The 26,082-nt window shown below is 39.7% G+C and overlaps 1 protein-coding gene across 4 annotated transcripts in view; it reads right to left on the bottom strand.

Annotated features, from left to right (window-relative positions):
• The window catches only part of MAP4K4 (mitogen-activated protein kinase kinase kinase kinase 4), a 232,675-nt gene that overhangs the window by 19,474 nt on the left and 187,119 nt on the right, over positions 1 to 26,082 (bottom strand). The window contains exons 16-28 of one of the 4 annotated variants that reach the window (XM_067563574.1): positions 24,332 to 24,493; positions 22,214 to 22,444; positions 21,207 to 21,313; positions 20,346 to 20,497; positions 18,903 to 19,000; positions 18,588 to 18,596; positions 17,712 to 17,887; positions 17,003 to 17,123; positions 15,728 to 15,919; positions 13,026 to 13,143; positions 12,590 to 12,760; positions 7,805 to 7,948; positions 928 to 1,062 (exon numbers count right to left, since the gene is read on the bottom strand). In XM_067563574.1, the coding sequence (XP_067419675.1) occupies positions 928 to 1,062; positions 7,805 to 7,948; positions 12,590 to 12,760; positions 13,026 to 13,143; positions 15,728 to 15,919; positions 17,003 to 17,123; positions 17,712 to 17,887; positions 18,588 to 18,596; positions 18,903 to 19,000; positions 20,346 to 20,497; positions 21,207 to 21,313; positions 22,214 to 22,444; positions 24,332 to 24,493 (1,816 nt within the window). The remainder of the gene's footprint in view (positions 1 to 927; positions 1,063 to 7,804; positions 7,949 to 12,589; positions 12,761 to 13,025; positions 13,144 to 15,727; positions 15,920 to 17,002; positions 17,124 to 17,711; positions 17,888 to 18,587; positions 18,597 to 18,902; positions 19,001 to 20,345; positions 20,498 to 21,206; positions 21,314 to 22,213; positions 22,445 to 24,331; positions 24,494 to 26,082) is intronic. The other 3 variants (XM_067563575.1, XM_067563576.1, XM_067563577.1) reach the window with 3 other exon arrangements.

The following is a 26,082-nucleotide window of genomic DNA, read 5'->3' as shown; positions in this document are numbered from 1 at the left end:
GTGTCTCCTAACTTTGATGCAGTTGGGGGGTGGGGAGGATCACTCCTTGGGACAGCCTTAGACATAGATGACTTGTCCTTATGTCTATGAGAGTGCCCCTTACTCTCCTATAAATCCTTCTCTTTAGGCTTAACAGGCTTACTTTCTATTCCTGAGCTTGGAGGGGCACTGCCCACTTGTTGACTCTGAAGTACATATGGGAAGAGGGGGTCTCCAGCCCAGATCTGATTGGGGTTTCATTGACTTCTCCTCAAGTCTCACATGCCAACCCTCATGAGTTCTGGGGAAAAAGAGTGGCAGGTGCTGCACTTGGCAGAAATGTGAACACCACAAAGGAAATAGAGGCAGCCTTGATGTTCGTCACACACAGAAAAGGAGCAAGGGCAGGAAACACAGTTTTTGACCCCAGGACCCTGGGAATAATCCCAGACTTGGGCGGGAGAGGGGGGGAGGAGAAGGAGGGATATCTTCGGGACGGGGGGGAGACGGGAATGCTATCTAACTATATATGCTAAACTCAAACTACTAAAAAAAACCCAACTATATACGATTTTTACAGGAATGATGCAGTAAAAAGTTCCTGAGGACATCAAAGATTCCGACTCAGACCATGCGCTGTAAGAAGGAACTGAAGAGGCATCATCTTGCACTGCCCTTTATGCTCTGGGTTGGGAGCATGGGGAGAGTTATGGTGCATGTACTCTCCAACAGACACTGCTTGCAAGAAATTATGGATCCAGACACATGCTCTGCATGTGTGGATCCCCTCGTGTGGATTACAGATAGGGACCATCACTCGAAGAAGAATATGTGATTCCAGTATGAGGCAAAACAAAAACTAAGAGGAATCAGTTAAAACAAACAAACAGCTACTATCTTAGTAGAACTTCTCTGTTACCTAATTGTCACAATTCATTTGCTACTTACCAACTTTATAGTGCACACAGCCTTCCAAGTCGCCCACAGTTGTCCAACCCTGTTTCTTTTCTACTTCAGGATCATTATGGAGGATTTTATTTCTTAACCAGGACAAGTAGTAAACTCGCAACTTGTTCTTCTTACCTAGTCACAAAATGCAAAGTTTGTTTTAACAAGAATTTCATGCTAATCCCAACAAAAGGACAAACCAAAAGATCATCAAGAAATGAGAAACTGCTGGGAAAGCAAAGTGATCCTGTTAAGCACTTCACAGTCACACTCAAGAGTTTTGAGCCCAGAAGAATCATTTGATCATCTAGTCCAGTGGTCCCCAAGCTTTTTACCCCATGTCTCCCTTATCCCTGTCCATGCTCACTTCTGCCCCCCAGCTGGGGCTGGGAGTGGGGCCACAGTCGGGGCAGAAGCTGGGAGCTGGGCTCTGGGCAGGCCCTGAGGCTGCGAGCCAAGGTGGTTGCTGGGCAGAAATACCACGGCCAGGCACCACAACCCAGGGCTGAAGCAGGGGCCGGGCACTGTGGCCAGATGTCCGCAGCCAGGCTGAGGCCAGGAGTTGGGGGCCTTGGCTGAGGCCGGAGCAGAGCTCAGGGCAAAGCAGGGCTGGGTGGTGTTCCCTCCCGTACCTCATGGGTGCTGGTCCGGGATCTGCTGCGCCCTCCTGAATGTTTCTTCGCACCTCCGCCCCTTCAGGGGACCTCTGATCTAGTCTGACCTCCTAAGTATCACAGGCCAGTAACTTTCACCCAGTTACCCCTATATCGAGCCTGACAACTTGTCTCTGACTAAAGCATAATTTGTGTTTGACTAAATTTATATTCGTGATTAACACTGAGTGTACAAAGTTATTGCAGGCCATCATCAGCACTATTCCAGAATCCCTCCAAACATTCTTTCATAAGAACCTTATGATAATATTGCATGAACATAAAATGACAAACTAAAAGAAATAGTTCTGGGGCTATTTTGTTTTTAAGATTAAAAAAACCCTTTTTAATAGTAAGGTTGTAATTCCTCAACAGAAAGCACCAATGCTTCGTGTGTGGAGACTGAAACAGCACTGATCTACAGCAGCTCTTATCTGTGTGACACCAGAAAAGAGTGTGGGAAGAAAAGTGTTTTGTGGCTGAAAATCATTTACACACATACAGAAAATGGTGGTCATTATTGGGACCAGATCTGAGATGAGGTAAAAGCAAAGCAGGCTGTGAAATTAGTGTACATGAGACTTTTCTAAAGACCAGCACTTTTCAACCACACTAATCAACCCTGGGGACCCAAACAGAACAAGTTTTATTATTAAATTATTCAAACAGGGAAGAAGTTGTACCACAGAACAATATTAAACAGAGTCACATAGAGTGACATTTATTTTGTAACATATATAATGTAAAAACGTTTTTAGCAACAGCACTAAGAATGAGGCACGCTGACTTAGGGTGAGAGCGTCACATGTTGCTAAAACACATTCTCACTCTTGCTGTATGTTGACACAAGCTTTGTTGGCAGATTACTTGTGCCCCAAATGGTGCAACACTGCAAGCAGGAGAGGAAGCAGGAAATGCTTCTTTACTAAAGATGTGATCATCTAGATTCTGGGAGAAAGGGCACCTTGGAGACTTATAGGGATGCTTGCAATAGTCACATCTAGCCCAAGCATCAAACTAGACTGATAGGGGAAGAAAGAAACCATTAATGGGATGGGAAGGAACTAAAATAAAAATACTGAACCTAATTCTAAAAATGACAATGGTACCCAATGTGGAAATGGTAGCTTCACAGTCAAGCTCATCAATGGTTTTTGCACGGTGCTCAAATAACTGCTGGGCTACACAGCATTTGGTGTAATATCTATGAAAAACTGGCAAATTCTTCTAGTCCCCCTTGCTGCTTCCAGCTGTTTCATTGTAAAAGAGTAAGTGGAAGCCCATAAATACAGCTGGAAACAAGGAGGAGGTAGCTTGTCTGCTTCTACTAGGAGTTCTCATGGACCACACTTATCAGAAGAACAGTTACAAATAATTCAGTGTTTTCCCATTAATACCACTATTCCATCATCTACAAGAGTTAGGTTCCTCAGGAAAAACATGCTGCAAAGGATAAAAAAACAAGAAGATCCTAAGTAAAAAAGCGATCATATATACACAGACAGATCAATATAGGTGCCATAGTGTGGGTCATGTATCATTCTATACATTAATACACATTAATTTTAATCTTTTAATCATAAATGTATATTGTTGGCCGTGAAAGTTTGCTTTGGGCAAACAAGATATCCCAGGAACAAACGTTCCAAAAAATTATTTTGAGGGGGGTGAGGGTGCGTATGTGATGAGAGGACCTTACAAAAGAAAGTAATGAAATACAAGGGTAATGTTGTCCTTAACTTATCCCTACTACACTGGGGTACAGCAGGATCTACAGAAGGAGGTTGTTAGTATACACCATCCTGATCACACAGCTCTCTGGCCCAGGATCTGCACTCTCTGTGTTTGAGAAGTGTCTAGTACATTATGAGTGCTTCCACGACAATTCATATAAATTAAATTTAAAAACCCCTGTGTTATAAAACTATTAAGGATGTAAAATCAAGTATTCAGGAGTTAGGAAATGTCAGAATTAAGTTTGTCCAAGCCACCTTCACCTGCCCCTTCATGTGTATGCATGATACAGTGTCCCTCTTTGAAGTTTGCTAGTTAGAGTTGCAGCAAATTGTTCAGTTAAAAATTTCAGGGATTTTTGATAATTAAAAACACATCGAGCTGCAAGCTGGCATTACAGAGCCTCAACACCAGGATGAAATTCTCTCTAAATCCCATTAAAAAGTTCAGTCATATAAATGTATGCATGTATGAATTAACAAAAGCTCCCAAACAGCTATATTCATACTGCTGATTGTGAACAGCCACTTGAACATATGGCTCCCAAGATGTATTATTTTTTCATATCTATTTGAACTAATTTAGTAAAGGACAGATGCTTCAGCTGGGTTAGAATACACTGGGGATTAACCATTTTTTGGGGAGAGGAGAGGGAATACTTAATGGCAGGCTTTATACCTCTGCTCCGGACCCTGAACACCAAGTAAAAGGGCAAGAGCAGTGTAAAGTAGCTGTAGGGGCCCCAAATCTGATTGAGGGAAGATTCTACCTGGCACAGGCACTGTGAAGATAGCCATCAGGCTGCCTCTAGAGGATCTTTGCACAAGCCGTGGAGTAGGGACTGGGGCCAAGACACACAGCATTGCAGAGATTCTGGACAGCGTCGTAGCCCATAGGGCTGCCATGACTCAGACAGCCCTGGGGGGCCTGTCTAAGTCACACTGGTGTTCTCTCCAGTCCCAGGGGCAGCCCAGATCAGAATGGTGCAAAAAGTGGTTTAAAACCATTATAGCAGCCTGAACCCCAAGGCTGCAAGGTGTCTCTTAAGAGGATTGAGTGGAATCTGACAAAAATGGGAAACATTCAACAGCCTCCTGAAGAAAACCAATGCAAAACCTACCTATTCCCAGAGTACAGGGTTTGGTTTTCTTTCCCCATCATTTACTAAAACTCACCAAATAAAGACCACTAACAAATGATACAGATGGATTTTCCCAACATATGATTATTTATTCATGTCTGCCACAAGATAAGTAAAGGGAGTCTCTCAAACCAGAAAGAGGTTTCAAAATTATTTAAAAAAAAAAAAAAAAAAAAATTCCACTGAATCCTTGTGGTATGTATGGTCTAGACACAAAAGGAAGAATCACACGACAAGCAGGAAACTCCTCTGCCTTCCAGAATGCAGTACTCTGACATATAAGGACAGGACTGGTTAGTTACATAAATGTGGCTATGCATGTATTTACACAAGTGCTAAACAAAATAAACTGATCTGACACTGTAGTCCCAGACTGATTTAGTTATAACTGGTGTAATTCCTATGAAGCATTCACAGGAAAGGAGCACCAAGGAAAATGAGAGGGAAAAAAGGCAAAAGAGGTCTTAAGCAAAATACGTCTTTTAGGTTTAGAGTTGTAAATTGTTCTAAAAAGCTGGTGGGTTTCGCCAATTGTTACGCTCATGAAAGGAGCAAAAACTCAATTTTGGCCCTTGAATAAAACATCATAATTTCTTGTGAGAATCACCATGGACTAGCAATTAAAAGTGTACAACTGGAAGTCAGGAGATTTGATTTCTATTTCTGGATCTGCCACAGGCTTGCTGTAAGATTAAACTCAAGTCACGTAATATGCAACCTTTTCCTTATTTGTATAACAGGAAAATTTCAACCAGGTCCACTTATTTAGAATTCTAACCTACCTCCCTGTGGTGCTGCAACAGTTCTTTAATGTTTGTAAAATCCCTAGGAATGTGCTCTCTAAGAATAATGTATTACTTTTATTACTGCTGAATTATTTACTTTGTTTTCAGACATTTCTGCAATATTCACCACTGTAGTATCTGAGCATCTGATACATCTTTGCCTCTGAACAGATTAAGAACCTGAATTTGCTTTTGTCAGCTTGTATCATATCCTTTTTACTGTCACAGTAACAAAATAAAAGGATTTAAGCGATTCACTTTTTCCCTTTTCATGAAAAGAATAGTAAACACATCAGCTAAAATGTTATGGTTTTGAAAAACAAAACCAAGTCACACTGTATATTAATGTAATTTTATTAAATTTTCCTCCTAAAATCCTTGTGCAAAGCAATTCATTCACACATGGAAGAGATGCTTTTCAAAGTTAACCATCACCTATATTTAAATATTTATTTTGTGCAAAAAGGTGTTTGAACGTATTGTGTACTTACATTGTTTAAAGTGAAGTTCCTTTAAATAAACCCTAAACAATCCCCAAAGAAATAATTACCTGACTAAACAGATTAAACCAACTGTTTGGAGAAGTTTGGTTAAAACTAAACATTTCCATTTACTCTGAGTGATAAAGGCAAGCAGAGCATCTTAAACAGGAAATGGAAAGATACCCAAGGCAAAGCTCAGCCTCAGAATAGCAAGGAACTGGTGATGGAGCCGGGGGAGGTAGAGTGTGGCAGGAAGGAGACCTAGGAGGAAAAGGGCAGCGGGCTTCCTCCACAAAGTTGTCTCATGGGCTGGAATCTCCTGAGTTCGTATGCTAAAAATAGTAGATTAGCTGCGGTAGTATGGGCAAGTGTGTTATGGGCTAGCTGTTCAGAGTAAAAACCTATTTGGACCCCATGGATATGTACTCAGGGTGGCTAACCCATACCGCCACTACTGCTGCCTGAGGTACTGTAGCCACACACTATTTTTAGCATGTTAGCTCGATGAGAAGCTAGCACACATATGTCTACTCAAGTTGGGGTATCAACCCCTAGCTCCAAATGTAGAGATGCAGCCTCTATGGGCAGAAACCCTCCCTCTTCACTGTACTCTAGTGACGGCCTGTAAAACCCAAGATAAGGGGCGGTCCTTAAGGCATAAACCAGCTACAGATCAACCAGTTTCTTCAGGGTTAACATACCATATCTGAATAGAGGAAGCGATATTCTTAAAGGAAACAAGACGGACATGTCAAGTGGTTTGAATCGTGACTCACGCCCCTGTAAATAAAGCTAAAAGATTTTCACACGAGATTTAATCACAGACTCTCGTCATCTACATGGGATACACTAACGGACATTGCACAAGTTGGGTTATGTGGTCTGTGGTATTACAAGTCTATTATACTATAAGATGCGTCAGATGATTTAACAGTGTAATTCAAATAGATATCAAGGGCGCACTTTGGAGGCTATCATGAAATACTGTACTTTATAAAGGTATAGGGTTTTTTAAGTTTTTGGTTTAATTTTTTTTAATCCAGACTTCAGCCATAAGTGAAATTTGCATGAGTTATAGCCAATGAAAATATTATAGGTGTGTTTAAATGGAAATACAGACACGGGCTTTACTATACTGCCATGAAGGTGGCTATATAACAAATATGCACACTCACATACTGCACTATGCTGGCTAGGATCTGTGTCTACCACTGTCTTCTAGCCAATGGCATCATAACTGTTCCACTGTGTATTGCAGAACCTATATAGTTAATACAAAATGTCTCCTTTAGCTTGTATGTTCGGGATCTATGCTCTTAGAGCAGAAGGATCAGGGCCCTATTTCCTGCCATCAGTTCTGAATGCAGTGTAACACAATGACCTAAACAACCCTGGATTTCTTAAAATAGAGCATAGCTAAAGGTAAAATATAGTAGAAAGGTAAACTGCTAAAAAGAGACCTGTTAAGAATCGTTTGCAGTGAACTAAATTAAATTGTTCAATAAATGAAGTAGCCCTTTTAAATAATCCCTTGGGGCCACAGCATCCGGAGTTCCCAGCTTCTGTGAGAAACTATTTTTCATTAGCACATGTTAACGTGTGAACTATTTAAAGAATGGCCACTGTTAGATTAATGGGCTACAGTCTCACCAAGTAAGAGCGACATCCAGATGCTACATCCCTCTATTCCATGACATCAGTAATTTAACCATGCCCATCTATGCTGCCCTTCCTCCCCTTCTTCCATACTGCCCTACATCTGTACTCTACAATGTGTTTTCTGTTCTAGATACCGAAACTCAAAAGAAGACTTATAATTTCCTACAACCATCCGCTCCCAAACACAATATAGATAAATACAACTGAATATTTTCTCATTTTATCCTCCAAACTCGTCAAAATTCTTACCCTTCAAGACATGCAGTTTGGGGTTTTTTGTGTAGAAGTTCATAGCATTACAAAATGGGTAAGCACGAAGACTGAAAAACCCTGACGCCACTGACGTCAATGGCAAAACTCCCAGTGACTTCAATGGGGTCCAGATTTCACAGGGAAATAGCATATTGAAAAAATGAGAATTACCAGATATTGTCACCAAGACATTCAGGCCTTCAAGTACATCCATCTGCTGGAACCGTCTTCGATTGATTAGAGGATAAACCTTCCCCTGACCACTTCTGTCTAGCAGCATCAGACCGCTCTCCGTTCCCACTAACAAATTAACTCCTAGGTTAAAAAACAAAACAAAAACACCAAATTATAATGCATGTTTTCCAGGTATTTTGATTAAGTCATGCTTTACAGAAGAACTTACATTGTTTTAGGACAGATATTCAAACCCAACACTGATTCCATCTGCACAACTTGCAGAGGGGTGGAGTAGCACAGACCCTCCCTGCTCACTGAGACAGGTGAGTGGAACATCAAATTAATCACACATATGCTAGCAAGAGGCTGATATGTAAGAGGAAGCCATCCAGAGCAGGGTCCATTCTAGGGGCGTAGCTACAGGTGGGCCGTGGCCCACCCACTTTGAAAACAGGCCCACCCAATTTGTTGCTTCTGCTGCCGATGCTCTGCTTAAGCTACCCCAGAGCATCAGACAGCTTTCGGCCAGTCGCTACCTGAACTTCCTCCTTCTGGTCACGTGACCAGAAACAGGAAGTGGCCCAGGCCCACCTGAGTCAATCACAGGCCCTGCCAGAAAATCACTTCTGGCTATGCCCCTGATCCTCCAACTTCCCAACAGCTGAAGACAGCAAAGGTCTAGCCCTTATGAAAAAGTCATGCAGAATTTAATCACGGAATCACAGAACCATAGAAATGTAGGGCTGGAAGGGACCTCAAGAGCTCATCTATAGAGAAAGACATCTAAAACCATTCTGCTATGGAATTCTATAGAGTAGTTTTAAAAACCTACAGATTCATCACCGTTAAATTCTATTGGATTTTAGAGTAATTTTTATAGTACCCTATTTAATTTTTGTAGAACCTTATCGGTTGCATTCCTATCTAGTTCTACAGGACTTTCTCAGAATGGGGGTTTTCAGTAGGGACGGGTCCTCGATCTCAATAGTTCTCCCTTCACACAGAGCGCCACACTCATCTGGTTAGTAAATGTCTATTAAATTTTTCAATCCGTGACACCCTAACAGACAACCATTACCACAAATTATGTAGCGACAGCAAAAGGACAGTTGAAATATGGCACAAGGGATGAGACTCACATCCATTTTGTGACTCACTTTATTAGACCTCCTCAAATCAAATCACAACATAAAGCTATTATTTCTAAATGCAATAAAAGAGGCTGAAGTAACAAAGGTAAATTCATAAAGCAATACAATTAATGGTTATTGAGAGTTAGAAGCTGCCACAGTGGGCCACATGAATGCCTGGTTTAACTGTACTGGTGATAACAGAATTACACCAGAGACTAATTTGGCCTTGTCTCCTAAGCTGAGCACTAGTAACACAGTAGATCTGATTCAGCTACACAGAAGTTTCACAGTGGGCAGCCTTGCAAATTACATTTATGGCAATATCTAGACACAACAGGGCAGCATTTTAGAATGCTATGGTAGTCTTAAATCAGCAGTGTCCTTGCTTTTATTGATTACTATCTTGTAATTTCAAAGGTACATTATTCCCTACACCTCAAAGATCATTATCTGTAAGCTGTGAGGAACAGTACCTAATCATACTGTAGCAATAGCACAGGGATGGCACCATCTAATTAGCAGAGCAAATACTGACTGATTTCTTCTTGTCATTAGAACTCCAAGATGAAATGAACAAAGCCTTAATTCATTTAAGCTTCTTAGTATAGGTTATGCTATATGCTTAAAAGCAAACCCACATGTAAATTTGCTCACTCAAGGTCTTTTCCACTCCTTTTGTGTGTCACAGCCCTAAAACCCTTGCCCATATCCTTTTGCGGTGTCTTTTACTCTTCATGCATTTTTTATAGGCATTTCACATCCAATTATATATAGTCAGTTGTCCCTTACACCTCCTCATTTAAAGATGAAACTGATATGGGCTGTGAGCCAGCAGTAACCAATGCCTAAAATCTTAAAATGACTTTGTATTTGCAGCATTCAGGCCTACAAAAGTCTCAATATTTCTTTCCCCTGCACCTCAGCAGTTCTAATTTTTCAAACAAGCTTGTCTATTCCCACACGTACATTATAGAAGTGACTGTCTTTTGTATTTGGGGGCTGGGCATATACATCTCTGATATTTCTTTTATATTACTAGCATTTTATTTAACTAGATAGTTTCCTGAGATAATCTTACAAAATTACAGCCTGAAACATTATTTCATTACAATTAGTAAAGGCAAAAAAAACCCACCAAGCCCTCTCTCTTTACAGGAGCTATCATAGTTACTACCACAAGGACCAAACTCACAGCACCGGTAATGAAGCACAAGTCCATTGAGCATAAAGATGTGCCTGTATGCACCAGAATGAATTTGGCCCTAAATGTTTTAACAAGAAAGTGTTTTGTTATAGCTGTAAAATACCTCCAGGGTTTAATTTCAAATCAACAGAAGAATGAAATATGCAGAAGAAAGAAACATAAAAGCATTAACACAAAGAGTGATGGTCCAGCTTCTATTGCAGAGCAATTTAGTTTGGCATGGAAGTTCGTGAGATTTTTCCCAATTTATTTCATGTGATTTCATTCTCCCTTCTCTCTTTACCCCTCTCCACATTGAAATCTTCCATTTGCACAAAGTTATGAATTTGAACTGAAAAGTTTTCACATGAAAGCATGTAAAAGTATTAAGCACACATCTGGACAAAAACTGACACTGGTGAACTTTAATAAAGTTGATTGATGAAGAGGTGCTGGAATGGTGGCAGCTCCCAGAAAACACACAGCCTCAGACTGAATACTGGGCAGCAAGGCCCACAATCATTTCTTCTACCCCCCCCTTCCTCCCAACACACATCTGCAGATTACTGGCCATATTCCTATATTTGAATATAGCACTTTATAAACATTTAGTCATGAAAAGTAAATATAATTATCCTCGCTTTACAGATAGGGAAACTAGTCCAGAGATGTAAAGTGAAACAGATGGTAGCTAGGGGTGTCAGGGCCAAGATTAGAATCCATGTCTCTTATGTCTATCTAGACAATTGAGTTTCCCCAGCAAGTTGCTTAGGTCAACTACCTCAAACTATCACACCTAAGACCATCTTTAGGTACCTAAATATCTTAATTTTTGAGTGTTCTGAGTATCTGCAGGACTTTTGCTAAGTTCAGACACCCTGTGTTGAAAAATTGTAGAAGACTTAGTGTTGCTGAGCCAGTTTCCTAATACACAGAATGAGAACACCGCATCTATTTACTTCCTATCATCTTAAATCACACACATTTTCAAACTTCCTACATAGTAAATATCATTACCCCCTATTTTACAGATGGAGAAGCAGTCCCATGAAGGATAAGAGAACAATTGTGCTTGTGAACAATTGTGATTTAGTGAGCTAGTGTAGAACCAGGTGTCAGGAGACGTAGGCCTAGTTCTCGCAATTACTTGCTATATAATTTTGAGCAAGTCACTTTACTTCTCTGAGCCCCTTCCGTAAAATAGTGAATATATACCTACACACCATAACTTTTAAAACGCTAGGTAAATGAAACTATTACAGCAGCATCATGCTTAATCTACTAATCATGTGACTTTGTGGAATGACCAACTCTTTCTCCTCCAGCTTTTTCAACATTCACAACTGTCTAGTGGTTTTGTTTTAAAGCATTAAAAATATCCAGATAGTGGTTATCAAAAAGGCAGGATCTGGCAATTAGCGTGGCCAGTGTTGAATTCTCATGGCACAGGCAAATTTTCTGCAGACGTAAAGCCAGTGGAGATGGCTCCTGTACCATCCCACCTTGGGTGTAGTAGGCATATCAAAGTAGGAAACAGGCATCAGACCAATCCTTCTCTGGCATAAGATAACTGAGACTGAGGCCTGTGGATACTAGAGTCAGAACTGTAAATGGCACATTGGCACCCCATGACCCTAACTCCAAATGCACTGAGCAGAGCTTGGAAGAGAATCTGACCCATAGTCTCAAACTGAAGACGTTTCCTAGTTACTTGCCCTATTTACCAGCTAATTATGCGATTCCAACTAAACTGATATGAGATGACTAATATAAAAGTTATAACATGAAATATGTTCTAATCAAGCCCTTTGATATGTCAGCAAGAATTTTGAGATGCAAAATGAAATACAATACCCTTTTTGAACCTATTATTAACCTAACCAAGTCTTGTATTGACACCAAATGCACAGCAAATACTATCATAACCCTACAAAAGCTGCAGCAGACATGTACTAAAAAGAGGTTTAAAAAGTTGAAAAGAACATCCCAATTGGCTGATACAATTTTGAATTATTATTCAGTTCTGAGAACATACCAAAGAGTCAGAATTTGCATCAAGCTAGACCTAAAAACATGGTAAGCACAATAGTAACCCAATCTCACTATGACAACATCAGACTGAGACTACTATGTAGATATACCAACATATCAGACATTTATTTGTCCTTGTTCCTTAAATTAATTTATGTAGAATATTCTTGATCCCCTTTTTAGGTCATTAAGATCATTATTGGTGCATTCTGAGCTGCAAAGCTACCGTTTTTGTTTACACCAAAAAGGTGTAAGAAACAACCTTCAATCCCCTTCCTGTGTTGTCATCTCAGCTTATTTGGACACTGGTGCAATGCAGCTCTCTCTCACTCTTCATGCACTTAGAGAGAGTTCATAAAATCAATCACAATAAATGATGAAGACAAACAAGGAAATAAGGGGAGGACAGGGAAGGACACAGATGCACATTACCCCATAAGGCAGCACACAAAATCTCAGAATTGAATCTCTTCTTGTATTTGCGAATCTCTGGGGTGTCACTTTGTGGTCGCGTATTGGTAGGATTCACGTTGACAACTGATCCCTTCCTGGTGGGATCTTGCCTTATTGCCTCTGACCTCATTGCTTCACTAGAAAATCCCACTGGGAAAAAAAAAAGTACATGTAATGCTATCTTTGTGCCAAATATTTACCATGTACTCTCTATTAAATAACCTAAATCAGTAACTGATAATATTAAGCAAGTCTTTCTCTTTGTAAGAAATGTAAATGGAAAAAGGAAATAAACTATGCGATCCATTGCAAATCAAGCAGCAAGCATGATGGGAACGTTCTAAACTACTTTAAAGAGCAACTCAATTCATTGAACTTTTTTTTTCAGTTGTCTTCTTGCATCTACATTACTTACCCACAGAAGTCACAGTTGTCCCACTAGATGGAGAAATCTGTAGTAATCTGGGGTCTATAAAAGGTGTAAAGGAGGAGGAAGATTTGTGTTTCTGGAGTGTGTTACTAGCGGACTGAGTCTGCAATGTAAATTTCAACTTAATTAATATAAATGACAATAAAAAGCGATGATAACAATGAGCACTTCTAAGTCGCTACAGAATTTCACTGTTTTTCTTTCTGAAGCCCTTTATTCAACCTTTTATACTTTCTATATACATACAGCAGGCACTATGTCTTAATATATGCACATTTCACGTTACCACAAATGTAGTTAATGTATTCTTCACCTCTATTATCTCAAATTTTAAAGATGTTTGAGGAATGGTCATTACAACAGGCAAAAAGTAAGGGAATATGTTCTTATCATAGTTGAAATATGTACGGTACTTATGAAGTTATTAGAAGCTAGCACTACTTCATTCCAGATTTTAACTTTCTATTTGTGAACTGCCCTCTACGTATTTCTATTTGTTATGCATCTCCTTAAATGAGCTGGATTAATACGTTATTGAATTTGAGCTCTTGGTTTGGGCAACAAAATCTAAATAATCTGGGATCACATATTCACTTATTGAAATTTCATCAGTCATAGGTCTGGTACTTTATGTAAACTGTCTACTTTTATTTTTATATTTTTTTAAACTGAGCCTCTTGCCAGAAAGCTCCAGCAGTTTCTTCCACCATCATTTCATATAGCAAATATTACACCTGTATCAAACAAGGGGCTCATTAGTGTGAAAGGTGTAGTAAACAGTGATATGAAACTATGAATATGGAGTTGATAAAAGCACTGGTGCTTTATGTAGTTATGTATTCTAAACAAGAAAAACACAAAGAAAGGAGAGAGACAAGTGAAACAATAAACTGTTAAAAGTGGAGATGGAATGACTCTTAAAAACCCTTGCCAGTTTAGTGAGTTAAGTGTTATAGTGACAACATTGCACATTAAAGCAGAATGGCACAAGTAAAAAACAATCAAACAGTGCAAGTGTGTGTGTCTACATGTGTAAAGTTCTGTGAACAAAGGAATGTGTCTCTCCGCAGCTTGTTTTATGCCTTTGCAAACAAGGTTAAAGAAACTTCCTCATTGTTAACCAGTCTAAAGCCTCTTCCCCTCTAAACCTCCACCTTCCTCACCAAATATAATCATTGGGCTTAATCACTGCACTTTTCTGCAAAGCCAAGTATTTTCAGCTACATTCCTTCTAACTTCGCTGCCACCACAAATAACTGCCATAGTCTCCTTATCAAAATTCAGTTTGCGCTAAATTGATTGAACCCTGCTTATTTGTTGCTTAAAACAAAGTAATGAACAAGTATATCCTCGAATCACTGAACTGATTTATGTAACCTGTAAGAGTATATTTTTAGAAAGAAAAAAACTAGTGACCCCACAGCTGAAAATGAAGAATGACAAGAATTACTCTGACTGCATTTCTGTGGCAAAATGAATGCGTGCTGTCACATGGTTCAATATGTTTTCACAAGTGCTTTTAATCCTGTCGTGAAAATTGTGCGTCACTCTTAACCCAGGTTCTTTTGTAGCCACAATGCCTCAGCCTGGCACTGATGCCAAAGTACCAGTATGTTTAAAGTTCAGTTCTCGTCTGAGAAGCAGCAGCATGTTGTTGCATATTTACAGTGTCTCATTGACTCCACATCATACTTCTTTACAAGTATAAAGATGTTTTCTCTAAATGCCAGGCCTGCCTGTTCAACCTGGAAACTGAAAGTCTTGCTGGGTTCTCTCCTTCTCATTCCTCATCACCAGTGTTACAGAATGTGCAGGACAAATTACACCTTCATTCACACCTGTGAATCCCCATCACCTTCCAAGAGTTGCAAAGGTACAAGGATTGACCATATTACTGGAATTTAGTGAACGATTCTGTTGTTGGTTTATAAGAATGCAATACAGTCCCTCTTAGCACCACAGAGTCAGCAGAGATAACAGGAGTAAAATTCAGGAACAGTGAAGTCCACTAATAGGACTCCAAACAGAGATAGAGAGCAGACTTGGGGAATAAGCAGGAGTCATTTTTACACGTAATTTTTCATACACAACTATACTTTAAAAACTGAAGAGCTCCTGTAATACACTATTCCAAAAAACTAATAACCCAAACAATCCAGCTTTCCTGAAATGCATCTGAAATGGTCCCCAACCCCATGTGGCAATTTCAAAGAGTAAAATCCCTCAGTGAGGCTGGAACCAGCTTCCTGTCCTGTGCTGATAAGTTTGCACAAGTAAGTTACTTACACATGCCTAGTTACTTGCTCTTTTTTATGGTAAAATCAAGACAAAATTACTAGGTTTTATTTACCCCAACCAGCAGATTATTTGAAATTAGCCTGTTCCCAAAATATAGTAATTTAATAAAATATTTGTCTGAATATACAGTAATCAAGTTTAGTTTAAACAAAAGCCATGCAATTAATGACTCTCTGTAGAAAGCAAAAATAGTAAATTGGCAAGTTTGGGGTAAACTTATCTTGAGTTAAGGGCTTTTAACACAGTACTGAAATGTGTTATTTTGGGGGGTGGGAGAAAAGTGACAGAAAAAAGCAGGGGAAGATTGGCTGGAGTGCCTCTGCAAAACTAGCTATTAGGCAATACTGGAATAACCCTAAGAAAGCAGCCAGCTGTGGTGCAAGACATACCTCATTAGTAGTTAGCTTGTCCTGGGGTGTCTGTGGGGACATGGTGGGTGTCGGCTGGCTGGAGGATGGGGAGGAGGAGGTGGAAGAAGTGGAGGAGGAATGGCTTTGCTGTAAGAGATCTGGCAAGAGGTGAATGCGACCGGCAAAGCCATTGCTCTCATGATGGCTGGCACGCTTTGTGTCAACTGTACTCTGTAGAAAAAACAGGCACACTTGTCTTGCTCAAGTGCTGCTTAAGGCCTACATCCCTACCAGCTTTATCTACTCTTTTTTTTCCTTTTTTTTTTTAAATGTACCGATAGTCTATCCCTTGATGCCTGGTTAGAAGTGTGCTGAGCTACCAGAACTCAGTAAATATTGCTTCTGGCAAGCAGAATTGGGCTTCTCACTTAACCTGATTCACTTGCAAGGCCAGCTCCTTTACCAGTAAGTCTATACTATTGCTACTAGATGGAAAAGCTCTCCGTATTTGTTGTTTGCCATCGTTTTATTAAATTCTAGTTTGAGTCACGTTCAGATAAGAACTTGAAATATCTGGTGAATGCCCTAATCTAGCTATTTAAACAGTAACCATGAAATTTTAATTAGCAAACCCTAGGGTTCAATTAAAAAACCAACATTCAGTTGCGAAACTCAAGAATGTGATTACTGAGGAAGTCCTGGGAGCTAACATACCCATTAACAGATTAACCAGTTTAATATCCAAGGAAGCTCCATCTTCACAATCATAAAAGCATAACATTTCAAGATATAAGGAAACCAAACAACACACCTAGATCCATACACAGTCAATGCCCTGCACCCTGTAACATTCCCTCCCAGCCCCCATCATCAACTGTTTGCTACCTTACTTTTTTGTTAGTGTGTTCTTGACTTTAGGCATAAAGCAGTTCAAAGAATAGAATACTTTCCCCCCATTCCCATCTAATTCTGAGATCCAGCATCTGGGTCTACCATAAAACCAGATTAAGTTCTTCTGTTTTGAGTCCTTCACACACCTGCAACTTTTCTATAATTTTTTTGACACAGACTTTGAGGTTCTCTGTGTGGTTCTATAATGGGTGTCATTGCAAAGCATGCAAAACAGTAGCAGCAAGGGATGGAGGCTACTCTCTTCTCTGCATGCATCAAGTTTCTGCTCATCCAAAATATGCTGCATCTGTGTCTTGATAATGTGGACAACAAATATAATGTAGAAACAGCATGGGTGAATGAACAGGTGGGTTAATGATCACAGTAAAGGCGCAGCACTGTGCAGTGAAGGAAATACAATACCTGTCGAACAATTAAAGTACCCTCTTTGGAAGGCGTCATGGCAGGTTCACTCTCCACATCATCATGGACAATCATGGTTTTCACTGACTCTGTTTCACCATTGCTCAGGTTCAGGGTTGATCTATGCATCAAGCAAGAAATAATTTGGATAAAATAATCCCATAGTATTTCTGTTTTAGCTTTGTCTTCATGTATTCGTATCAAATCATGTCATACATCATTTACAGTTGTGTCCAAAGTGGAATACTGACTTAAATCATCAAGGAAGAACTTCTTCAAGAAGGAAAGAAGTCATAACATTGCTAAAATAAGTCTCTACCTTTTATAAAATGCAAATGAGGAACAGGAACGACCCACAATACTATAATTTGGCTTCTGATAACAGAAGACACATTATGTTAAGTTTTAAAGAATCAAATTTTCAAAAGGTGTCAAAGTGACGTAGGAGTCTACATCCCATTTTAAAAAGTGATTTAGGCACTTATTGACTGTCAAATGGACAGACTAAAAGTTAAAGTCACTTTTGAAAATGGAACTTTTTTTAATATGTTACCCTAAATATTTTGGAAATGTGAGCATTAACTGACTACTAAGTATTTTTGATGGGCTCCTGAATACTGCCTTGATAAAAGAGGGCTAATGAATGAAACACACATTGAGGTCTTTTCTCCCCAGCCATGCAAAACAGGAAAAACACAGAACAACTAACACAGCTCTGGCATCCTCCGGCCCAGATGTAGATTCATCTGCTCCTTCTTGTTCCATATCATCATCTTCTTCATCTGTTGTCCCCGATTCTTCACTGGATGATGAATAGTCTGTCACCTTGTGTGGAGGTCGCACATCCTCTACAGCTCGCAACTCCTTTGCCAAGGCGGTTAAATCCTAACAAGCATGAGACAAGAGGGGGAGAAAACAGAATATGAAATGCAACAGTGAGGCTGCAGACTGGAGAGGACTTGAATCAGCACCTCAGCAGCACAGCTGCAGGGACTGAGTTTGTTCAGTTAACTGCTGCTGCACTTCCATAGTTCCCAACAATCGTTTTTTTGTTGGTTTATTGATTTCTTTGTGCTTCACTGGTAAATTAAAAAAAAAAAAAGAAATTAGAAATTTAAGACTATGTAGGCCTTTGCCCCTTCTCCTTCTCAGCCCTACGCACCAGAATTGCTAGAGCAATGCACACATTGTTTAAAGAGTCCATCATTTTCCCTCCCCAACTGTTATGAATATTGACACGCCACAGTGCATAGAAATTTGGGCAGCAAAGTTGTAAGACAGCCTAAATTTACTGAGCTGTCTGTTCTACTGAATACAGTTTGTAGAAAATACTTCACATTATTTATAAACTGATGGGATGGGAGCCACAATCTCCCTTTAAAGGGCTTCATTTGATAGGGGCATTTGAGTGCTATAGCAATATAAGAATAAACAACAGATTCATAGATTTTGATTCAGATGGAACCACTGGAATCACCTACTCTGACCTCTTGGATACCATCAGGCTCAAAATGTAATTATAACAACTGCAAAAAATGAAAATATATGCTGCAACATTTGCTTAGTGTAATCACTAAGTGCTTACCACTTCTCCCTTCACCATTTGGCACAGCAACGCCACAATTGGATCATATGAATTATCATTGGTTCAGCCACATGAAGAGTGCACGGGGTGGAAGGAGAGGTTTGAAAGGAAGAAAATGAGAAAATAGAAATAAATTCAAGCAGCAAATAAAGTAAATTTAAATGTTTAACTCTACATGGTATGCATCTGCCAAACTGAATCACTACTTCATTTTTAATGCTTGGGTTCACCATGAAAGTAGGTTTTCCACAGTATTGGCAATGGACCTATCTAGCATCAAGTGAAAATCAGATAACCAGCACAGGTTTAACTTACAGCAGGCTTGTTGGGTCTGAAGACTTCCTTTTTCTCTTCAGGTTTTTTGGCTGCGTTTTCGTGACGTTGAGATGGTGAACCTTCAGATTTGGATGACGCTACATGTGTCAAGATCCAAAAGAAATGCACAAAAAAGGAAGACATTATTGTTAAGTTAGCAATTTTTTATTTCTGTGGTAAAAGGAGCACAAGGCCTTGTTTATAAGGTATTTCAGCCACAGGGGGCTAGCCACAAGTTTACCTGCACCACTATAAACCTCTAGTGTTGATAGGAAAAACTACAATAAGCTGTGATTTACAATGGTGCAGCTTACCAGTGTCTGAAATCCAGGAAAGAGGCACATGGCTTACCGCAGCTTTGCCCATCTATACTAGGGATCTGATCTTCAGGAGGTATAAACTGTATAGTTCCACTGAATTCAACTTACACTAGCTGATGATCTGCCCCTAACAGTTTGCACCACTTCAGCAACATCATTGGCTTGCCTTTGACGGTTCTAACCGGGGCAGGTACACACTGTAGACAAGACCCAAGTCATCTCATCTTCCTCACACTATTATGGTCATGTCAGAGGATAGTCACCTTATCTCCCTGGCAGAAATTCAAACTGAAGCCAGTCTGAGCACATTATCTCATTCTTCTGCTCAATCTCAATAGTTAAATGAGTTAATAGCATACCACATGGAGCATTCTGGGGTTTACACAGACTATTTCATTCCAAGCTCTTTTCCTTTAGCCACATCTATAGAATGCCTTACACAAGACAGTTGAATATGCTCTAACATCACACGGCAGCAATGTTCTGCTCAATTCAAAAAATTATCGTGAACCTTTTCTATTTTTACTGCATGTTTAAAGAGGGGGATTGGAACAGCTTTTCAGATATAATTTTTGTAGGTTTTTATTCACACTCCCTCTGATGAAAAAAAACTAGAGAGGATTTGATCTCGGGTGAAAAGGAAATATGACAACTTGACATTAGGGAAAAGAAACCCAAGTGAGAAAATAATGAAAATACTAATGAATCTGGCTCTGGAAAAAAAAAGTGTCTGTACTTGTGTCCATGGAGAGAGTTGACATGCAATGAAGGATCAAAAAGTATCCAAGATGCTTGTACAAATGAAGAAGGAAGTGCAAAGATCATGTATGAAAAGAAATGGACTTAGTCATGTATTTTGTACATTGGTGAATACAAATGTAATTGATTCTGATTTGGAGAAAGAGGCTAAAACCTACTAATGAAGATTTCTATACCTACAACCTACAACAAAGGTTATGAAAAGGGAAGGGACTTAAAAAGAATCAAAACTTAGCAGCCTGACACTTTACATTAAAAATTCCTTTTAAGTGAAGATTCATTCATTCTTATTACTATCATTAGCGGCTGCACAATCCAAACAATACAGATTAATCTAGAAATCCTAAAAGAAGGAAGGACTTACATCTCATTCGGAACCGTTCACCAGAGCCACTCTGAGATCCTGGGTGGGACCCTGGCTGTGAGCTGGAGTTACTTGAACCCGAGGAACTGCCACTGCCTGGTCTTGGCACAAGTTTCTCCACCCTCTCCCATAGCAGACGAGGCTCTATATTGCTGTCCCAAGAAAAGGGCATTTGTCATCTTTAATTTCAGATATCAGATTTTAAACTTAAAATGAAACTTGGTTACTCATCAATGTTTTTTTAATGACTGATGAGAAGGAACTTCCTAATCCCTGTGCTTAGGACTTCCACAGACATTAACATCCCAGGCAGCATCAACACGAGCAATCTTAATAGCTGAGGAATCAGACTTGCACAAGAAAATTAAAAGAATGCTTAATTGCTTTTGTGCTTCTTTTTGTTTGAGGGCTGGCTACACAACACTACAACATTTGAGAGCTGAAAAGCCTCTGGGTTCTCTTAGTCCTGGATCCTGCAGATACTTACTACTGAGCGCCATGCTTGCTCCTGGGAATAGCCCCACGGCAAACCAAGGGGACCATTTGCAGCAATAAGTACGACACCTGGTGGCAAGCATGTGTGTGACTGGGCCCTTTTTTATGACTGTTAAGACTACTCTGAAAATGTTGCACGACTTACTCAAACAACCCCTTCAAAGACGCAGCGGTAAGGAGAAATTTCATTAGGGTTTGTTGAACTACTTGGTGCCAAGGAAACTCAACATTAACTCCTGAGAGAAAATGGGTCCACTTTCCTCCTTCCGTCACATCTGAGAGAAAATGCCAAAGGCCCTTTCCCTGGCTTCCAACCACCCTTTCCCTTAGAAAACAGGAGAGATAGGGAGATCCGGGATTACGAACCTCGTGGAGTTTCTTTGCCCTGCTTGATTATTTTGCTGCCCACTGCCCTGCAGTGGAGAATCTCGACGAGATAGGACAGGCGACCTGGACGTTGTTCTCACAGGTACCTTGGATGAAAAAAGAAACAGTAAAAATTAATAAAGAGGGGAGAAAGGGGAACATTTAAGAGTCTCCTGCCACAGCACAAACATTTTGAATAAGATTATTCTAAGTCAGAGTCAGCATAATTAAACAAAATGAAACAAAAGAAAACCAAAAAGGAAAAAAACAGAAAGAAAAAAAAAAAGAAAAACCAAGAACTTAGCTGGGTTGCTGTTTGGATACTGAAAAGAACTGAAAGTTTAGACTCAAGTACCTAAATAGCAATCACACAAACATACATGCCCTTTACTCCCAGATTACTGAGACATTTTAAAAGAATATGGCATTTTGACTGAAGCAAGGGACACACAAAGCAATTTGCTGAAATAGCATGAGGATTAGGAGAATAAGCTCAAAGGAACCAAACGAATGCCTGGTAATGAATCAGCAGGAGGCAAAGACTGGTGGGAAGCAAGAACATATTCAGAAGAAGCAAATCCCAAGGGGAAGGGGAAAAATATTGAATGTTTCTTTTTTGTTCAGTTCCATCTAAACTTTAAATATGTTCATGATTTACAGTTGGGTTTGCCAACCAGAAATAGAGGAAAATAAAGTTTAAGCTATCATGCCAGGGATGTTTTAAATTCCTTCCTAAAAATTGTAATGATTTGTTAACTTAATCACTTCTCTGCAAAAACCACAGGGTGTAAATATTTGTCATTTTCATCAGAGGTTGTACTTCCTTTTTTTAACATGTTATCATGGGGCAATTGACTAGATATCTACAGTATAAGCTCCATTCCAAAATATGTTCCCCAGTACAAGCACTGTTCTGTGTGCACAGCTTTTCCAGGGCCTAAACAATCACATCTTTCAAATTAAAAAAAAAAAAAAAAAAAGCACACTTCTGTCTTTCTACTCCTTACCCTTGGAGGCACCTCGTCACTGTCTGATCTAGCCCAAGCCTTTTGAGTGGGGTCAGGTACCTCCGACTTAGAGTCAGAACTCTGACTTAGCACTTCACTGCGTGAAGGTGGATATGGGTCCTGAGAACGAAGATGGTGATGTGCAAATTTGGGAGAAGGGTCACTGAAGGAATGGGATCGCGAGACAGGGGAAACATTGTTCTTGAGAGATGCCAGATGGGACCACTGTACCTTACAAGAAAACAAAACATAAAACATTCAATGCGCTCTGTACAACTGGCTTTTTGATTAACATAGAATAAAGGCGAGTGGGTAGGGAGAGACAAATTGGTTATGGCATAAGGCAAGCGTGAAGTGGAATCAAAAAAGCAAGGAAGGTGCCCAGAGAACATAACAGACTGAGAATATAGCATGTATGCATTTTTGTGAGGTACTCCCTCCAAATACACATACACTAGTAATCAGAAAAAAAATGAACATAAGATCTGCACTACGGGCCTGATCCATAGCCCAATGAAATCAACAGGAAAATTTCCATTGGCTTCAATGGACTTTGATCAGGTCTTACATAGCAGCACCTGTTGGATGGACAATTTGAAGCAGATATCAAAGTGAAGAAATCCATAAATTGGGAATACTGCCAAATGTGCAAACCTACATATATTCTAATTTATATTATAACTAAAATCTTTAATTTATAGACAATGCAAAACTTTTGAAGGATGATCATAAAACAAAAGCTTTTATTTCTTTACAGTAATTGCAGTATTTTTATATATATTATATACGATATATATTTATATACTGTATCTGTTATATGTATATTATAGACTGTTATATACTATTTATAATGCATATTATACCTATGCTATATATCATATACTGTATACACAAACACACACACAATGGCAGCACAGCAGCAACTCCTTAGTTCAAGCTACATTAGCAGTTCTATTTGTAAGCTCAAATTGACCCTCCACCCCATCCCTTTCTCAATTGTGAACTGAGCAAGCCATTTGTTTGAAAAATGCTTTCTGAAACAGGTTAGGATGAAAAAGCTTATCAAATAAGATCAGAACTCTAGAATACATTGTTTTCACCCACTCATTAATCAACAATTAGCACTTCGCCTTAGTTTTATGAGGGTGGCTATATTTGGTGTAATACGTGTATTACTGAATTGCTTTATTACACACAACTGCACAAGAGCCTGATTCATCTCAGTACAAGTGGAAGGCAGGACTTTAGAAATCGTTGACTTGGTTAGCATAAAGTAATACACAAGCCCAAGAGTATCAAATACTGCTAGAAGACTCTCTTGAAGCCAGGAAAATCTAAGTTGAGGATGTCACGATTCCTACCACTCTCCCTTCTGTTCAGATTTTGCAGTTGCCCCAAACATTTGCAATACTTAGTCACAACAAGGTAAGCAGGGACAGTTTTAGTCATCTCTGTCATTAATTTTGTATAGACTTATCAAAGGAAAAAAGGAAACATTTTATGTTCATCAAAAAATATATTCTGCATAGGCGCATAATTTGCATACGAAGTTTAATTTAATTAATGTATTAAAATTTTATGTATAGTCTTTCTGTAAGTTTTAGCCTGTATTTATTTTTACATTCATACTCTAAACTCTATAAAATACAGGCTCCCAAAATTTAGAGCGTCATTAGGAAACATGACGACCATTACAATCCGCTGTTTTTGCATCTAGTTAGTTTTCCTACAAGGATGTAAAAGTCACGCTGCATTATTTCCTTCTTGCATATCATCTCCAGTAATAAAAAACTGCCTGGACCAAATTATGACCTGTGCAAACCTCACTAACATTGACTGGAATGAAGCCAACCATTCTGCTGATGCACAAGTAGTGACAGATGCAGATAGTTCTCTTAGGTAGGCTAGCTATTCTTCAGAAGTAAAAGAAACCCACATGCCCATCACTAAAATAAGCAGGCATGACCCTGCATACATAGAGGGAGCAGATCTGTTGAATAAGTCACTTTGCAAAGTAATAATACACTTTAAATATGAATTTTTATGTGCAAACCTAAAGGTTAAGTGTACTGGGGCCTCTAGGTCTCTTCCACCCGCTCTAAGATTTTCTGCTTTTACCTGGGGTTCCATCGGCCTTTGCAGTGCAGGCTGAATAGGCTCTGAGTTTCCATTGGAAAAGGACTCTGATCTTGAAGGCACTGGTGGCTCCAACACTTTGCCCGACTGTTTCGACTGTGCTTCAGGGGAGCCCTGATTAGTTTTTCTAAATCTATCCTCCACCTAAACCGAAATTAAAGAATGTTAAAATCAGCAGTCAAAGAAGTGAAGTACTGTAGGAATAAGAGAGCGACCACCTCTCTTTCTTTACAAAAACATTTTAGGTTTGAAGAAAAATATTTCCCCAGGTCCATGAAATGCTGGATGAGCAGAAGCAAAATTGCAGGTGAGTCTAGACTGGAATCTGTACCATGCCTTGACACAATGAAAAACTGTCATACAGTCTTGTCAAACTCAAGAGACCACAATTTTTCAGATGTAAAAAAGCCCATAAAATCATATCTTTTAGTCTGTCTTTTGTCTTCCCCTCTACTAATGTGTGTAAGATAATTTTCGGTTGGAACATCAGCCTTGAACGCACACAAAAATGCTTGCCTCTCCCTGGCTGCTCAGATGGGAGACTCCCCTTATCCTCTCCTCACCCCTCAGACAGGGGGAACTGCTATTCATTTTCCATTAGTGTATTTATTCTCTCCTCTCCTGGTTTATTTTATTGGATAAAAGAAAGGCTGGATGGTACATTGTTTGTGAACCAGTGACTTAAGTAATGCATCACCATTCACAATCGCACATAGAACTTACCCACTTTTTAGGGTCGATGAGATATGGATATACGCATCAAAAGAACTTTTAACTTATACCAGTTGTTCATTTAAGTGATAATGACACAGTAAAAACAATAAGTGATTGGTTTAGCTTTTGGCAGGATGCAACCTTTCACTGACACTTCTCTCCAGACTTCTCACCCCCAGACGTCTCGGTCAGAGACTGGACAGCACTCCCTCCTCACACCAACTTCTCCTCCCTTACCTCTCCTGCATCGCCACCTCTGCTTCACCTTCCCTGCCAACTCCTGCCACGCTTTCCCCTGCTCTGAATGCCAGTTCTAGCACCCCACATACTTCCCAAGCCCCTAAATCTGCCCCCTGCTCCCTTCACTCTCCCTATCCACCTTTCACAGTGTCTCTGCTGTTCCTCATAGTCCCTGTGTCCTGGCCAGCCCCCTGAACCATTCTGCCCATGGAAATGGCTTCAGTCTCACTAAAAACAGGGGAAAGGCAGCTGGCTTTATTAAGAACAGCCTCACTTTCACGTGCAGATAGACTGTAGAAAAATGGTGGCCATCTTGCTGGCTACTCAGCCCCATTGACAGTAATAAGAGATGGTAGCCATTTTGAGTAAAGGAAAATTCATGAGTGGGCAGCCTTTCATTATGACTCCAAGAACACCCCCAAATTGCTAGAGTCACAATAGAATCATGAAAGTTGGCAATGCTGGTTATAATACTCCATTTGGCAGAGCAATTTACTGATCAACAGTATATTCTTCTCAGTCACTAAGACAAGAAGATAAATGAAAACAAAGCCATTATAAGATAAAAATATTTTCCAAATAATATTCTGTGGCCTGGTCTACACTGAGAAGGTAGGTCGACAGAATGCAGCTTCCGTCAACCACATAACGTATGCGTCTTCACTGGCTGGTCAGTTCTGTCGACTTAAATCGCGGGAAAATTTGACTTAATAAAACCACCTCCACAAATGGCGCTGAAATCGAATTGTTTGGGTTGAATGAGCAGCTGTGTAAACAGA

Source organism: Emydura macquarii, unplaced genomic scaffold (genome assembly GCF_026122565.2).
Source record: "Emydura macquarii macquarii isolate MOO-44397 ecotype Brisbane River unplaced genomic scaffold, CSIRO-AGI_Emac_v2 contig_2531, whole genome shotgun sequence".
In the NCBI taxonomy this organism is placed as follows: domain Eukaryota; kingdom Metazoa; phylum Chordata; order Testudines; family Chelidae; genus Emydura; species Emydura macquarii.
Note: the sequence above shows the minus strand (reverse complement) of the source record. Positions and strands in the feature narration are given on the sequence as shown.